General features: G+C 34.1%; 2 protein-coding genes and 1 pseudogene across 2 annotated transcripts; all 3 read right to left on the reverse strand.

The window, feature by feature from the left end:
* Positions 1–2,366: 2,366 nt before the first annotated feature.
* Positions 2,367–8,149, reverse strand: LOC108824913 (cysteine-rich receptor-like protein kinase 34). The gene is made up of 6 exons (XM_056994377.1): positions 7,128–8,149; positions 4,021–4,098; positions 3,815–3,936; positions 3,211–3,743; positions 2,977–3,130; positions 2,367–2,893 (listed from the first exon to the last, which is right to left on the reverse strand). Exons 1-4 carry the CDS (start codon positions 7,954–7,956, stop codon positions 3,522–3,524), a joined length of 1,251 nt encoding a protein of 416 aa, XP_056850357.1. The 5' UTR covers positions 7,957–8,149; the 3' UTR covers positions 2,367–2,893; positions 2,977–3,130; positions 3,211–3,521.
* On the reverse strand, positions 2,597–3,494 carry LOC108825513 (cysteine-rich receptor-like protein kinase 34). Its single transcript, XM_018598814.2, has 3 exons — positions 3,211–3,494; positions 2,977–3,130; positions 2,597–2,893 (listed from the first exon to the last, which is right to left on the reverse strand). Exons 1-3 carry the CDS (start codon positions 3,492–3,494, stop codon positions 2,597–2,599), a joined length of 735 nt encoding a protein of 244 aa, XP_018454316.2.
* A 5,426-nt stretch (positions 8,150–13,575) lies between the features above and the next one.
* LOC108825514 (cysteine-rich receptor-like protein kinase 34) lies at positions 13,576–16,288 on the reverse strand (annotated as a pseudogene).
* Positions 16,289–16,466: the final 178 nt, after the last annotated feature.

Here is a 16,466-nt window from a genome sequence, read left to right on the forward strand (position 1 = left end):
TAAAAATTCCGGTTAACCGAAAACCAAAAGTTCGGTTCAGTTGGGTTTCGGAAAACCAAAACCGCAGGCCTAGATACACCTTTCAAAACGTCAATTGATACACCGATAAAGTTGTCGATCAATGTTTCTTCTAGCAAGCTTTAGCGAATGAGTTTGATGTCTTTACTAGGTTAACTAAATCAGCTGTCGTTTGTTTCTAGTAATCCTAGTTCAATGAGAATCAATTCAGGTAAAAGACCAAACTATCACTTGCGACTAATTATCTAAGATCAGAGTTCTAGTAAGCTACTTTAGAACACAAGAAATAAGAACAATCCTATTGATAGATATCACTAACAACTTAACAATTCTATATTTTGGGATAATCCTTTATAACCTATTTGAACCCTAATCCTAGAAGATGGATCTATTCAGACATGAAGTTTTCCACCGAAATCATAAAAAGAATAGATGAAATTGCAATATAATTAATATAAAAACCAAAGGAGTTCCAAAAGGACTCTGAAGGAGTTTCTTTCTTCTCTCCTAACCTAATAGAAAGCCCAAAACAATAGAATAGAAAGCATAGCCTAAACAATGGCTTAGAATTAAATAAGTAGGGTTTAAAGTTGGCTAGGGGCATTCTGGTAATTTTGGGTGGCTTCTGGGTTTTATTCGGTCTTCAAATATACTTGGCCCGCGTTCTGGGATCACCAACAATTGACACCAAGGGTGTACCATCGATCGACATTCCGTCATCTCCTCGATAGCTTCATCTCACGAGGCAGACATATCACTCTCTTTAGTAAAACGGGCATAATTTCTGCTATAGGATGCTGATTGACCTCAAACTGGTGGCATTGGAAAGATAACTCAAATCTATATCTTCTGTAAAATTTTGGGCTAAATCTATTGGTGGGAAGATCTCCATACATAGCTAAACATCTGACACATTTGCAGTTCTGCACTCAAAAAACTCTATAATCACCATATTTCTCCAAAACGTATTTGAACCTGTAAATACTCTAAAAATACTTCAAATCATAGTAAATATATCCTAAAACACTCATATAGAATGGCTAAAAGTAGGTAAAATCCATTGTATATCAGTATTCTCGAGATTGACAATAATCATGATGCAGTGAATAGTTTTGGTCCTGCTGCCATGTTTTTGTACGGTGATTACCACAACGATTTGAGTTGCCATTACGATTGTTATTATGGTTGTTGGTAGCATTTTAGTTCCCATTGAAGCTAACCACGTTTTCTGGTATTGGGGCTGTTGGAGACACAAGTGCTGATGAGTGAAGCTTGACTTCATGGTTGAGAAATCTCTCATGGATTTCGTTGAAAGTAGGTGAAGCATCTCAGCCTTCGATCTAATCAATGACAGGCTTGTACTCCTTTTGAAAACCTCGGTGATGTACTCAATTTGATCCTTGAGATCCAGTGTTTTCCCTGAAAGCACTATTTGATCAAAGCAAGTGATCAATCCTTGAATATGCTCATCAATCATTTTTAGTGATTTCTTCTAGTTGTTGAACTGTTTCTTCAATTGTTTGAAGTAAGACAACACGGTTTGGCATAAGTCAATGATAACATCGACCAAATCTCAGATGCAGTTATTTCTGTTGAGAGGATTGGATAAAGTGATGGCAAAACAGCTCCTAAAAGACCTGAATATATCAGCCTGTATTGATGTTTCCACAACGTATAGGCTGGATTCGGACTGATGTTGACATCGGTAGTGTGCGTGAGAGCTGGGATTACCAGAGAGCAATCAATATAGCCCTAAATCAAAGCCATGAAAGAAGGCATGAAATTGACGACTCCACATGATGAAGTTTGTGAAGGTCAGTTTTGGTATATTCGTCATATTGACGTTGAGTAGGTGTATGCTCAGAGAGGTTTATGATCTTGCTATGAATTTGTCGGTGATGTTGACATGATGAGAAAATAAGAAGGAGGGAAGAAGATGATGAAGAATAGAGAGCTGCAGTTAAAGATTTTTAATTTTAGATATCAAGGCTATGTTATCATATGGGGATATAAGCAAAAAAAGGATAAAGTTAGAAAAGGTATACCAAGAGAGGTAAAAATGTCATATAATGTAAAAAATATGAGTAAAAATGACACTGTGTAATATTATCTTCTTCTTTTTTTGTGGTTTTAGAATGTCAGTACATGTAACTGAGATGATGATTGGCAAGTATTTTAGAAGAGCCGTAAAATATATTTATAACCAAAAAAAATGCAGATCTCTTCTAATTATACTTTACAAAGATTTCTTAAAAATACAGATTTTTATTTGGTTTTATTTATTTTCTAGTTCTTAAATCAAATGCTGAAAGAACTTATATGTTGCTTTTAGAAAATTTACAAGTGAATAATTAAATCTTCTCAAATCTTACATCAAAAATATTTACAGTTACAGCACAAAAATACAACATTGATTCTACATCAAAGTATATAAATATTCCAATCAAACCCTCATCAAGTGGTAATGTCTATATTTGTTAAAAGTCTCATAAAGTAGACAAATGGCAAGAAACATTGAGAAGATAATGATAATTACGTAGCTTTATTACAGTTATAGTATCTAAGAAAACTTCATTCTTTAAGGAAGATCTGAATCTCCAATCCAAGCATCACTGATAGAATTGTGTGTGTATTGGGAAGAAAAATCACCCATGCTTGAGAGGCAAAATCTAGGCGTCCGAGGCAAAGGTAAAGTGGTTATGCTATCAGTGAGCATCAATATGATCGCTGGCAACGTTGGACGATCTACAGGATCTTCTTGAATACATAACAATGCAATATGGATGCATCTAAATGCTTCATGATTTTGATAACTTTCTCCCATTGCCAGATCCACTAGTCTTAATGGTGACTCGTTCCTCCAAAGCCTCCAAGCCTAACAATATCAGATATAACCAATTAAGTTAACATCTGTTGGTTTAAATCATACAAATGTAAACTGAAAGATCATAGACTCACATGTATGACCAAATTGCTATCAGCATCATCAATATGGTAGAAGCTGCTATTCATCTTGCCACTTACAATCTCAAGAACCAATATTCCAAAGCTATATACATCGGATTTCAAAGAGAAGTGGCCACGCATTGCATACTCTGGGGACATATAACCACTGCAACATAAAGAAACAGTTTTATACTTAAAAAGCAATCACAATAGTAGCTTCAGAAGTTATTAAGAGAAAATGTTTACTATGTTCCAACGATTGTTTTTGTGTTGGCTTTACTTTGGTCAGCTCCAAAACTCCTCGCTGTGCCAAAATCTGCAATTTTGGGGTTCATATCGGCATCTAAGAGAATGTTACTCGCTTTGAGATCACGGTGTATGATTGTAGGATGTGAATCATAATGAAGATATTGAAGCCCTCGAGTAATCCCTTTAATAATGTTGTACCGCTTTGTCCAGTCCAGTTCACCTTGCTTTGTAGGGTCTACGCATTTCCTAAATATAGTTTCATTAGCTACAAAAAGAAACATTTTGCAACTTTTATGTATTGACTAAGTTCATACCATATCGAATAGAAAATAGTCGATGCTTTTGTTGGGTACAAACTCGTAGACAAGTATCTTTTCTTCTCCTTCCACACAAAATCCAAGAAGTCGTACTAGATTCCTATGCTGAAGCTTTGTGCCAAGAACAGCTTCGTTTTTGAACTCTTTTTCGCCTTGTCTAGATGTTTTTGACAGCCTCTTCACCGCTACTTCAGTTCCACTTGAAAGCTTTCCCTAAAAAACACAATATGCTTACTGATTGAGTACAGACAAGTAGCAATCCAAACCGAGAAAGAACTAGTTACCCTGTAAACTTCACCAAATCCACCTTGCCCTATCATGTTACTCTCCGAAAACTTATCAGTTGCAGCTTCAATAGTCTTAAATTTGAATTGCAGTGAGTTTAGTGGTATGATATCATCACCAGCTGCAAAAAAAAAAATGTGAAACATCTGCCTCAACACCCAATTTTTGTTACTTCTGGTAGTTTCATAAAGAGGAACCAACAAACCTTGAACCGTAACTGTTTGGTATGTTTTACTTTTCCTCCACACCACGAATCCTACCACAAGTAGTGCCAAGATAACGACTATAGCCCTGTTCGTTTGGTTGCCGCCGGTTTCAGCGTCAGCGTCGGCGTCGGCGTCGGCGTCAGCGGCTGCGTCAAACTCGTTTATCTGCTGTTCGTTTCGTTGTCGCCGACGCTGACGCCGACGCCGATTATTGTTCGTTTCGAAGACGCAGGAAATTGACGCAGCCGCAAGACGCCGACGCATGACGCTGTTTTGGGTTGTTCGTTTGGTTGACGCTGCGACTATTTTCATTTATTCATATTTTATTTTTTAAAATTTGTAAAATTGTATTTTAAATAAATAAAATGTAGTTTAAATATATTTACATCCATAAGAATATTATGTTTAATTGGTAATAAATTTTTGGTCAAATATAAAAATATTTGATATCATAAATCATAAGCTAAATAAAAATAAAAATAATACATCAAACTACTTTATAATCATAATCAATCATATTAAAAAATTATACTGAAGTAAATATGATAAAATCATACATTTAATTTTCGAAATTATCACTTCAAACAAATAAGGCAAATATGTTTTATAGATAAAAGAAACATGAAATTAAGTTGGTTGATAAAACAAATATTACAACAAGTCTTAAAAAAAATCATTAACTTAAATATGATTTAATATGGTAAACGACCTCTACCAAATCCGTTTGTGATGTTATCACGCAAAGCCTCCATTGTTGTATCACCTCTCGGTTCATATTCAATATGTCCACCACCATCATCATCATCATCATCATCATCATCACCTTCTTCTTCTTCTTCTTCTTCTTCTTCACCATCACTATGAGCTTCTTCAACTCCAACATCAACATTTTCCCATTCTAAAAAATCTTGATCATCCTGATGTGAATCACGTATGAAGTTGTGTAACGCCATCGTCGCTGTCACCAACTTAATCCACTTGACCAGACCATATTTTGGATGCTTACGGTCCAAAATCCTCCATTTTGCTTTCCATACTCCAAATGTCCTCTCAATGTATGATCGCAGACTTGAATGCCTTTTGTTAAACAGCTCTCGTGCACTAACTGGTGGTCCTCCTCTACGAAATTGAGGAATATGATATCGCATATTACGATGCGGACCAAGATACCCTGTCATGGTCGAGTATCCGGAATCAACTAGGTAGTACTTTCCAGGAGGAGGATGTGGGAAAGAAGCCTCATTCCTCGCACAATGAGTCAAGACCTTTGAATCATGTGCTCTACCAGGTACTCCGACATATGCATATATGAACTTCATATCGAAAAGCTAAAGATCACTAAAAGTCATACCCAACGAAGAAGAGGGGCTATATCCTTAACAGTCACTTTCTCAAGAAACAGTGTGAGCTTGAGTGAGAGAAGCTTGGGAGAGCTTGAGTGAGAGAAGCTTGAGGGAGAGAAGCTTGGGAGAGCTTGAGTGAGAGAAGCTTGGGAGAGCTTGAGACCTGCAAAAAACAGAAAGATTAAGCAATGAGAACATGAAGATTATGACTTATATACAAGCAACAGCATAGAGGCTTGAGACAGAACACAGTGTGATCACTAAAAACCATAAGAAAAGCTACAGATCACTAAAAAAAAACATAAGAAAAGCTACAGATCACTAAACAACAGGAAGCTATAAAAAAAAACATAAGAAAAGCTTCATGAAGAGAACTAATGCTTCAGACAGATTCTAGTTATGATATGAAACCAAGGAAGCAAAATAGTACTCACTTGACTATGATGCCTCTGTAGCCAGTAATGAAATGAAGGATTCTTGGAGAGATGGGTTTGCTTCGAGAAAGCTATGGAGAAGCCTGAGAGAGCCTGAGACAAAGCAAACACACATGTAAGTTTCTCTGTTCCATTACAAAAGAGAAAACAGACGATGTGGACAAATGTTATCTAATACACTCACACTGAGACAATGACTTTTGTGTTACCAAACTCAGCATAAGCAGACCCAGAAGCTGAACTCACAGCACCTGTCTGAAGCATTGAAAGAGAGTGAATTTCAAGTTGGGTTAGTCACAAAAAAGAGATGTTTCACCGGTTTCATATGGGTTCTTGTTGCAGGGACGAATGTTAATGTTTAAGAAGAGAAAGGGTTTTTACAGGCAGGTCGGCACTTGGTGGAATCCACGGCCATCAGGACGTGTCCAATAGAGGTCAGAACCCTTGAAAAGAGAATTTGGTGTTTCCAAATGCTTCACGAACTGAGAGACGATTCCTTGAGCGCGGTTCAGCTATTACATAAACCCATTACAAAAGCATCAGTAAAGCATCAACATCAGACACAAACTCATCTCAAACACATTATTTACCTCAACGAGAGAAGGAAGTGATGGGTTTGGTCGAGCTCGAGATGGGTATGGAGAAGAGAGAGAGATAGCTTGAGATGGGTTTTCTCGGAGAAGAGAGAGAACTCGAGATGGAGATAGCTTGAGATGGGTTTATTCGGAGAAGAGAGAGATGTCGAGATGGAGGGAGCTCAAGATGGATAGAGATGTCGAGATGAGATGGAGGGAGCTCGAGATGGAGAGAGATGGAGAGATGAGATGGAGAGATGAGATGGAGATCGAGAGAGATGGAGAGATGAGATGGAGATCGAGAGAGATGAGAGATGGAGATCGAGAGAAATGAGAGGAGATGGAGAGCTGCGGCTGCGTCAATCTAGGGTTAGGTATTTTTGTAAATACTGAAATATATTAAGGGCAAAAGAGTAAATTTCATTATTGGCCGCATGATTTATGTCGCTACCGCGGGTTTTATCGGCGTCAGCCGCACGACGCGGCGTCTAGACGCGGCGTCAGACGCAGCTTCATGCGTCAACCAAACGAACACATTTTTTTTTTTTTAATTGCCGCAGCCGCAGCCGCAGGTAGCTGCGGCAACCAAACGAACAGCACTTATAGGGACAATAATTTCCACAGTAATTCCTATCGAAAGTGTTTTTCCATCTGTATAAGCCGTGAATTTACTAACAATTAATCATTGCAAATTAGTGATTCAGTTTCAGTTTCCATCAAAATTATTGTTACAAAAACATATGAAAATGACTACCTTTGCCAGTTTGGCTAGCCTGATTGCTTGCTGGAGTATTCAAAGAAAGAGGTGGCTGAGGTAAAGCTTTCGGTAGAGGCGGTGACGATGTAACATTCTCAAAAGCTCCAGTGAAAGGATGCAAATCCCACCGGATAAAGCAACTCGGTCTTATAATAGAACCACCTTGTGTATGGCGACAACATAACTTATAGTTATCAAGATTGGCTCTAAGACAATACCCACAAAAACCTGGAGAAAGCTCAGGTGTACATTGCATCATCGCGAACATAGTTAGGGAAGTATTCAAGGAAGCAACATCGGCCGCATAATATTTATGTCCATGAGTTCTCGAAGGAGCTTCAGAAATGGTACGGTCCATTAAGTCTTCTCCGATTCTATCGAATACTGTTACATTAGAGTTGATATCTCCTGTTTTGTAAAGCACTTGAGACGACGGTCCAATATCGTATGATCCAGAAAAGGAAACGCTGGAATAACGTACCATGCAAGAATCTGGCCATGTATAAGCTTCTGTCTGGTTAGGGCAGCTTTTCAACAGGGCGTCTGATGCAGCTTTGATGCAATTTGAACAAGTATGTGGCTTAGCTCCAGGGATGCACATGCCAATGATGAACACTCTGTTGGGGGTTTCACCGATCGAGGAGTTGAAGAAGCCGTTGTGAGATGTGACATTAGAAGCAAGAGAAGAGAGAATTTGGCACCGGTTTAAGTCGTAAGCCGAATTGGGTTTAAAGAATCCATCGAAGCAGATTTCTTGTGGGGAAGCAGAATCTAAGGCTATTAGGGAAAACAAAAAGATTGGTAAAAATGAAATCTTGAGCTTCATCCTCTAAAATATCATAACTAAATGTTTGCTGTTTTGAAGTTAGAATATCATAAGAAATTACAGAAGTTCAACTTCAAATAATGTTATGGATTTTCTCGGCAGATAATATGGATTCAGAAAAAGATGAGAAAATGACAGATTCGTTGACTCCAACAGAAGCCTACAAGTTGGTCAAAGAAAAATGGCATGACCGAGAGAGCCCTCACTCGCGGAAATAATAAGGATCAACGCTATTACTATCAGATTCAAATAAAATCATTAAATACAGAGGAAAGCGATGGGATTCCCAAACTTGAATTAAAAAAACAGAACCAAAGGCTTGTGTTTACATTTGGGCAACGGATTTTTAAAAGCACTCGTGATCCGATTCATTTTAAAAAGTATATTGAAACAATATACATTTTGTTATTAATAAATTATTTTAAAATGTATATTGAAACAATATACATTTTGTTATTAATAAATTATTTTACATTTCATAAGAGGCGAACGTTCAAATACTATTCAGTTCAATTTGGATCCTTATGGGTTTGGTTCGGTTCGGATTTTTGCGGACTTAGTTTGGATTTGGCTTCAGATAACTTATTTAAATTCTTTTTCAAAAATTAAAGTTTATATATATTTTAAATTTTTTGAAATATAAAATAAAAATAATATATAACATATAAATTTGAATAATGTATGCCAAAATACTTAAACTTAATAAAAAATTGGTTTAACTTAAATATTTGGATAAGAAACTAATAGATATTTTAAATATTTTAGGTATTTTAAATATTGTTTAGCTATTTTAAACATGTACATATAACTATTTGTATATATTTCAAGTATTTTGGACAATTTTAAAATGTATTATATTTTGTATATTCTTTTAGATATTAAGTATATAAATCTAGTTATGATATATTTGGATATCCAAAATATTTCAACTTGGATCGGGTTCAATTTCTTTAGGTACCAAAATTTTGAAGCCATTCATATATCTAACCAACTTCAGTAATATTCTTTGGATCGGCTTTGGTTCAGTTTTTCGGATTCGGATTTCTTGCCCAACTCTATATTTTTAATTGTGAAACAAATTTTTTAATGAAAATCATAATGGTTCATATTTATTTTGGGTATGCAACAATTTTTAATCCAAACACACATTTTACTATGTACATGACTTATTTAGTTAATCATTCAAACTGTTCTAGACTCATTTAAGAAAAACAGTGGGTTGAACTTAAAAAAAAACTTTACCATTTCAGATTGTCAATCGACACTTTCAAATATTCTATATCGGTATTGTGACGAATAGAAAGGGGGTTAGAATTAGGAAATCAATTTTTTGTGCAATTCATGTTCTCGCTAGCTGATTTCAATAACTCTAAATAAATCTTAGTTTATCCATCTCTTGTAAGATTTTCGAACAATATTAATTAATAAAATTTTACACTTGCTGGTGGCTAGAGTAATCAATTGTTTCTCAATTAATATATAGAAGATTAGAGTAATCACATAAATCAAAACAATACCTCTTGTTTATTTAAAATATATTTATGGTAAATAAATCAAAATAATTATTTTATTTATTTTATATGGTATATAATTATATTTCAAAAATATTGACATAAATATATAGTATATTTTAATATAAATATATATTATTGAAACTTTCTACTCATATGGTTTTGTTAACATTTGTATATTTGATGTAACAAAAAACATTTAAACCATTATATCATTTTTTGTTGTGGTATTTTTCGATGTAAATTTCTAAATTAAAATATTAAGGTTTCAAAACTCTTTCAATGCAAATTTCAAAATTAAAAAAAATTGTATTTTTAAATGGTACATATTTTAGTTTAAACGATATATATATATATATTTGATACAAATATATATTTAATAAAAATTCATATTAATACTATTTTATAATTATTTGTATCTTATTATGAAAAAAAAATTAAGCCATTAATCACAAGATTTTCAAAGGTATTTTTAACATTTTTAATTTAAATTCATTTTAAAAAATTCATAATATAACATATAAAAATCTGATTTTTTATTACATGGTTAATGAGATTGTTTTATTGTTTAATAATATAAAATTGAACAAAAAGATGAAGGATGCAAAAGTTATTATCAAATATTTATTATTCATGATTATTAATTGTCTAATATTTATTTATCATATTAGGTAACTTCGTAGCTTTTATTGAAGGAAATAATACATGCTTTTTATATTTTGGGTTAATATAATGTTCCCTTGCAATTGAATTTTGGACCAACATTTTTTCAACTGATTATTAAACTACCACGTAAAATTAATTGGTATCTTAATTAAGTGACAAATCAACAAGACTCTTTTACAAAAAAAAAAACAAGACTCTTTTATAATTATTACAAACTACATGTTACAACTTTTTAAATATATATCTATTAATACATCTTCCGATTCGATTTGTTTTGGTATCTTCCCAATATTCGATGTCCGAATCTGATAAAATATGTATTTCTAACCAGATATTTGATTTTTATGAATAAATAAAAAATTTTAAATTTTGGTTTATAGAAAACAAAAAGCTAGTGAAAACAACAATATTTCATCTCTTAAAAGTGTAACAGCTAATAGTGAATCTAGTGGATAAAAATATCGTAAAACTTGTATTGGTAAAAGGTAAATGTATAATGTATGTCACCAGAAATTATAAATTTATAATTATACAATATTTTAAATTGTATAGTAAAAGTAATTATAAAATAATTATTATATTTTTTACAACAATATGGCTAGTCATCTAAGAGATCACTGGTTCAAATAGCCAAATCGGAGATAGAGAATCATCATATAACATAGTTGAAGGTTTATTTTTCGCACCACGTGCAAACTTGTCCGCCATTGTATTTTGTACTTTTGGAATATGTGTGATTTTGAAATTAGAGAAGAAAATTTTACCGCGAGAAAAAATTCTTTATATGTATAGCAAAAGCTCACCATTCTTCAGGTGAAAACACCATCTTCACCGGTTGAAAAAAATTAGTCACAAATATTACTTTCGAGAATTTTTGAGTTCTGAAACACTTCATCACCCAAATCAAGGTTTTACATTCCGGTAGAATTGGAACGATACAATTTAGTTTTGGATGTTAGAAATTAAATATCTCTTTGGAGAAATTCAATTTCGGATTTTAGAAATTAAATGTTTCTTCAAGAACATCTGGTAAAATTGGAATAATACAAAGAAAGCTACGCAAGGATGACACTGAAAAATAGGTCAAACTAAAATTTAAAAAAAAAATAGAAATCTAGCATAAAAAAGTGTTAGAAATTAAAATGCAAAACTTCAAACTGCGTGTTTTAAATGATTAGTTGTCGACAAAAACAAAACAAATACGTCAAGAGGCCATGTGGGTTTTGTCTGCAATATGTACCTTAACGCACCCAAGAGTAGGCATGGACACGGATCGGATATCCGAGTTTTTAAAGGTATTTGTGATCTGCTTCAAATGTTATGGATATCTAATTTTCCGATTTGTTTTGTTTGGAAAAATACGGATATTCGGTAAAATGGATATCCGAAAAATAAATAGATATTTGTAGATACTTACGGATATCTCATTTGTTTTGAATAATACAAATAATCTTAAAAATTTGATAAAAATTTGTTTTCTAAAATATTTTTTGCATGATATAAAAGATAAAAGTTAAAAGATATAGTGAATCTGCATATTTTGTAAATTTTTAAATTTAATTAACAATTATAATAACACAGAATTTAAGAAAAAAAATAAAAATTGTCATAAATGTTTCTTCTTCATTTTATGTTATACTTTTATATAAGTAATAATGTGAATATAATCTATCAAATCATATGTTAGAAATATAGAGGTCTGCATACTAAAAATTAAGATATCTGGATCCAGATTCGGTTTTGACGGATCTGAGATTTTACTAACCAGATTCGGATTCGAACACCCCAAATATATTATTTTCTGAGCGGATCTCTTATCGAATCCGGATCTTACATAATAAATCTAAGGCCTAATTTAAGGTTGACCAGAGTCATTGGTTTTATTGATTTTAATTATTTTATATTTTGCTTTCTTCAAACAACTTTTCTATTTTTAATCAGTTTAGATAGTTTAAATCAAAGGTCCAATTCGATTTTCAAAACACTTTTTAGAACATTTATTTATTTTTCTATACCTTATAATTTGTTAAACTAAAATGAAAACCACTCAATTTTTAGCTGTTTAATTTAGTATACAGTTAGCAAAATGATATCTATTTTTAAAACTATTAATTTAATTAGGTCACAAAATTAAATTAAATTAATATTATTATGTTATTTTAATCAGGTTTATAAAATAACAAATCCTGCGCTTTTAAAGCGCGGATCAAAATCTAGTAACATAATTAAAATAATGTCTAATTAAAGTAATATAATATTATTAATATAAATTATACATACAAATTATAAATTAATTTAAAATTAAAATTAAATAGCAGCCAATTATTGTATATAATTTTCATAAATATTTATATTCGTGTATGTGTATGAGAAAATCACCTAATTTAACATATAATGAAATCATTTTTAAAATTAATAGCTTTATCTATATATATTTGAGGTTTCTCTACAGATTATAAACTATAAGTTTAAGAATATATCTATAAAATGTTAAATTTTAAATCAACTTTTTGTATTTATTTTTGAAAATATCTTAATATCTTTTAATTTTTTAATCCGGAACAAGTTCGACTGCTCCACTAACACGTTCTATTAGACGGAGTTAACACGTGCTATTAGACGGCGCTGGATCTGACTTGATACGTGAAAACGTATCACACACGTTCCCAGATCCACAATCCACAATCCCCAACAGTTTGACACCACACCAAAATTTATACTCTTGCAACTTCTTGAATGTATGTCTGTGATGAGACAGAAGGATCAATATTCTTAAAATTGTAATGAGTTGGAAGTAAATTATATTTGGAGGAAAAAAACTGACCTGTGTGATACCCTTCAGCACATATTTTGCCACATCATTACCAATTGTTGTATCAAACAATAGGTTAAAAATTGTTATTAGTCGACCACTCCACTCCACACAGTTCATAATACTAGCGGTTGGTCATCTATTGCATCCACTGTTAGATCACAAATATATATTGACAAGCTTAATATGACAGATTCAATGAAAACAAATACTACTGTTTATGAAACATTGCAAAACTGGTTTGTCACAAGAATAGAGGTAGTATAACTTGTAACAATGGGTGAACAGAGCTGTAAAGGTCCATTTAAGTCCACTGAACTTGATTATATGATTATACAATGCAACATTTTGTTTATGTTGTTTAAGAACAACAATTACCCTCCAATAGCCTTTGTCAAAACTGAAATCATGTCTGCATAAGCTGCAAATCGTTGTTAAGTGTTTGATTCAATTTCAGGTATCAACAGATTCTTGTTACAATGCATGTGAATGATTTTACGTTCTTGATAATGATAAACGAATCGAAGCGTGTTTCTTGCTTTAGAATGTTGTCTGTATATGTAGTACAAGAATGTGATTTTATATGTCTGTATATTTTGTTCAAATGTCTTAGAAAGTAGAGCCAGTGACTAAACAAGAGACTATTGATACTTCCATAGATTTATTACAGTGTCAACTTATAGTAAACATCATTCTTCAACGAGGATCTAGATTTGTAAACGTTACATCATTGATAGAACCTGGAACAGACCTGCTTGTGGATTGTGAGGCAAAACTACTCATGCTTGTGAAGCAAAATCCAGGCGCTCGAGGCACAGGTAAAGTTGTTTTGCTTCTAGTGAGCATGAAGATGATTGCTGGCAACATTGGACGATCTGCAGGGTTTTCTTGAACGCATAAAAGTGCAACATGGATGCATCTAATAACATGGTCACTGTCATAATTCTCTAGAGTCGGATCCACGAGTTCTAATTGTGACCCGTTTCTCCAAAGCCTCCAAACCTAGCACAAATGATGAAGTAAGTTCATCATATGCTTTGGCTTAATCAAAACATGAATGAATTTACATGCTCTTACATGTGTGACCAAGTTGCTAGCAGAATCATCCATGTCGTGGAAGCTGCTATTCCTTTTGCCACTTATGATCTCCAATATTACAACTCCGAAGCTGTAGACATCAGATTTCATGGAGAAATGGCCACACCTGGCATACTCTGGAGACATGTAACCACTGCAACATAAAGAAACACCTTTTAGCGTACAAGAAACAACCAAGCAAAAAATTTAAGTCAATAAAGAGAAGAAAAAAAACTTACTATGTTCCAACGATTCTTTTTGTGTTGGCTTGAGATTGATCAACTCCAAAAATCCTCGCCATGCCAAAATCTGCGATTTTCGGGTTCATGTGGGCATCTAAGAGAATGTTACTCGCTTTGAGGTCACGGTGTATTGATTGTAAGACTTGAATCTTGATGAAGATATAGAAGTCCTCGAGCAGTCCCTTGAATAATGTTGTACCTTATTGTCCAATCAAGTTTGCTTCGCTTTTCAGGATCTGTACATTGCCAAAATATGAATCATTTTAGCTACTAAGGAGTACTCAGAACTTGTAAGTATTGATTAACCTCACCATACCAAACAGAAAATAGTCAAGGCTTTTGTTTGGTACAAACTCATAGACGAGTATTTTTTCTTCTCCTTCCAAACAAAACCCAAGAACTCCAACCAGATTCTTGTGCTGAAGCTCTGTCACAAGAACAGCCTCGTTCTTGAACTCTTGATCGCCCTGCCCTGATGATTTCGATAGCCTCTTCACAGCTACTTCGGTTCCAGTTGGAAGCCTTCCCTACAGAAGTAAGATGAACAAGATAATCATAGTAAAGAGAAAATTTAAAAAATTGGGGCTTAAATTTTTTTTTTTACAAATTTGGGGGGTTTATATCCATATAAATGTTTTCGAAAATTTTGAAGGTTTGAGGCGAATGTATGCTGTGATTCAACTTCATCAGAGAGAATGAACTTGTTACCCTGTAAACTTCACCAAATCCACCTTGTCCTATCAGGTTACTGTCCGAAAACTTATCAGTTGCAGCTTCGATTGTCTTAAAACTGAACTGCACTGAGCTTTTTCGGGGGATATCATCACCACGTTCTGATTTCTTTCTCCTGCAAACCGTGAATCTTATAATAAGCACTGCCAAGATAACGATGGTAGGGACAAAAACTGCCACAATAATAACCCCTATTAAGCCTTTTTTTCCATCTGCATAAGCCACAAACCATTGCAAATGAGAAGAAGTTTTCCACAGATTCTTGTAACAAATCCTATGAAGAATCTTTACCTTTCCCGGTTGTAGTTCCACGATCGCTAGCCGGAGGAGTCAGAGAAGGTGGTGACGGATGCGGTGGAGGTGGTAGCGATGTAATAGTATCAAAAGCGTCAGCGAAAGGATACAGCTCCCAATGGAAAAAGCAACTTGGTCGGCTAACCCAACCACCTCGTTTACCGCGACAAGATGACTTATACTCGACAACACTTCTGTTGAGACAAAACTCACAATCCCGTGAGGAAACATCAGGTGCACACTGCATCATCGTGTACATGGTTTCGAAATTTTTCAGAGAAGCAACCTCGGCTGCAAAGTACTTTTGTTCAAACGATGATGATCTATTTGAAGCTGCAGCTGTCGTACGAACCATTAACTCTTCGTATACGCTATCAAACACTGTCAAATCAACATTGATATCTCCGGGATCGCAAATTATACGAGACGGTTCCGTAACGAGTGATCCACTGAAAGAAACGTTTGAATAACGCACCATGCAAAAATCTGGCCATGAATAAGCTTCTGTTTGGTTAGGACAGCCGTCTAACAATCTGTCTGATGCGTCTTCGATGCAAACTGAACAAGCGTCTGGTTTAGTCTCAGGGATGCACATGCCTGTGATGAAGATCCTGTTGGGAGCATGACCGATCGAGGAGCTAAAGAAACCGTTATGCGATGTTACATTAGACGCAATAGAAGACAGGATTTGACGACGGTTTGAATGGTATGTACTGTTGGGGCTAAAGTAACCATTCAAGCAGATTTGTGCAGAAACAACATCCAAGCTTGTGAGGAAAGAACAGAAGATTAGTACACATGAAGTCTTGAGCTTCATTCTCTCGAGATCAGAATCAACGGGCCTTTTGTGTGTAGATATTAGAAATTAGAAGGCAAAAAATCCAAATACCATTTGGCTTTTCTCTGAATGTTTGCCGTGATAGAGAAGATGAGGCCAATTCCAAACCGTGTGTGACTTTTCTTTGCACATTATCTATGGAGAAATGATGAAAAGGGGACAAGACATAGAGACACCACCAATGAAGCAATGAGGATGACAATCAAAGCTATTATATCCACCAATTAAGTAAAGAGATTGTGAAGTGTCTTAACATTCCTGTGATAATGGATGTCTACATCAGATTCCTTACTGGAGTGGAGTCATCAGACCAAGTTTGGAGTCAATAGCTACAATGG

The sequence above is a fragment of the Raphanus sativus genome, chromosome 9 (genome assembly GCF_000801105.2).
Source record: "Raphanus sativus cultivar WK10039 chromosome 9, ASM80110v3, whole genome shotgun sequence".
NCBI lineage: Eukaryota > Viridiplantae > Streptophyta > Magnoliopsida > Brassicales > Brassicaceae > Raphanus > Raphanus sativus.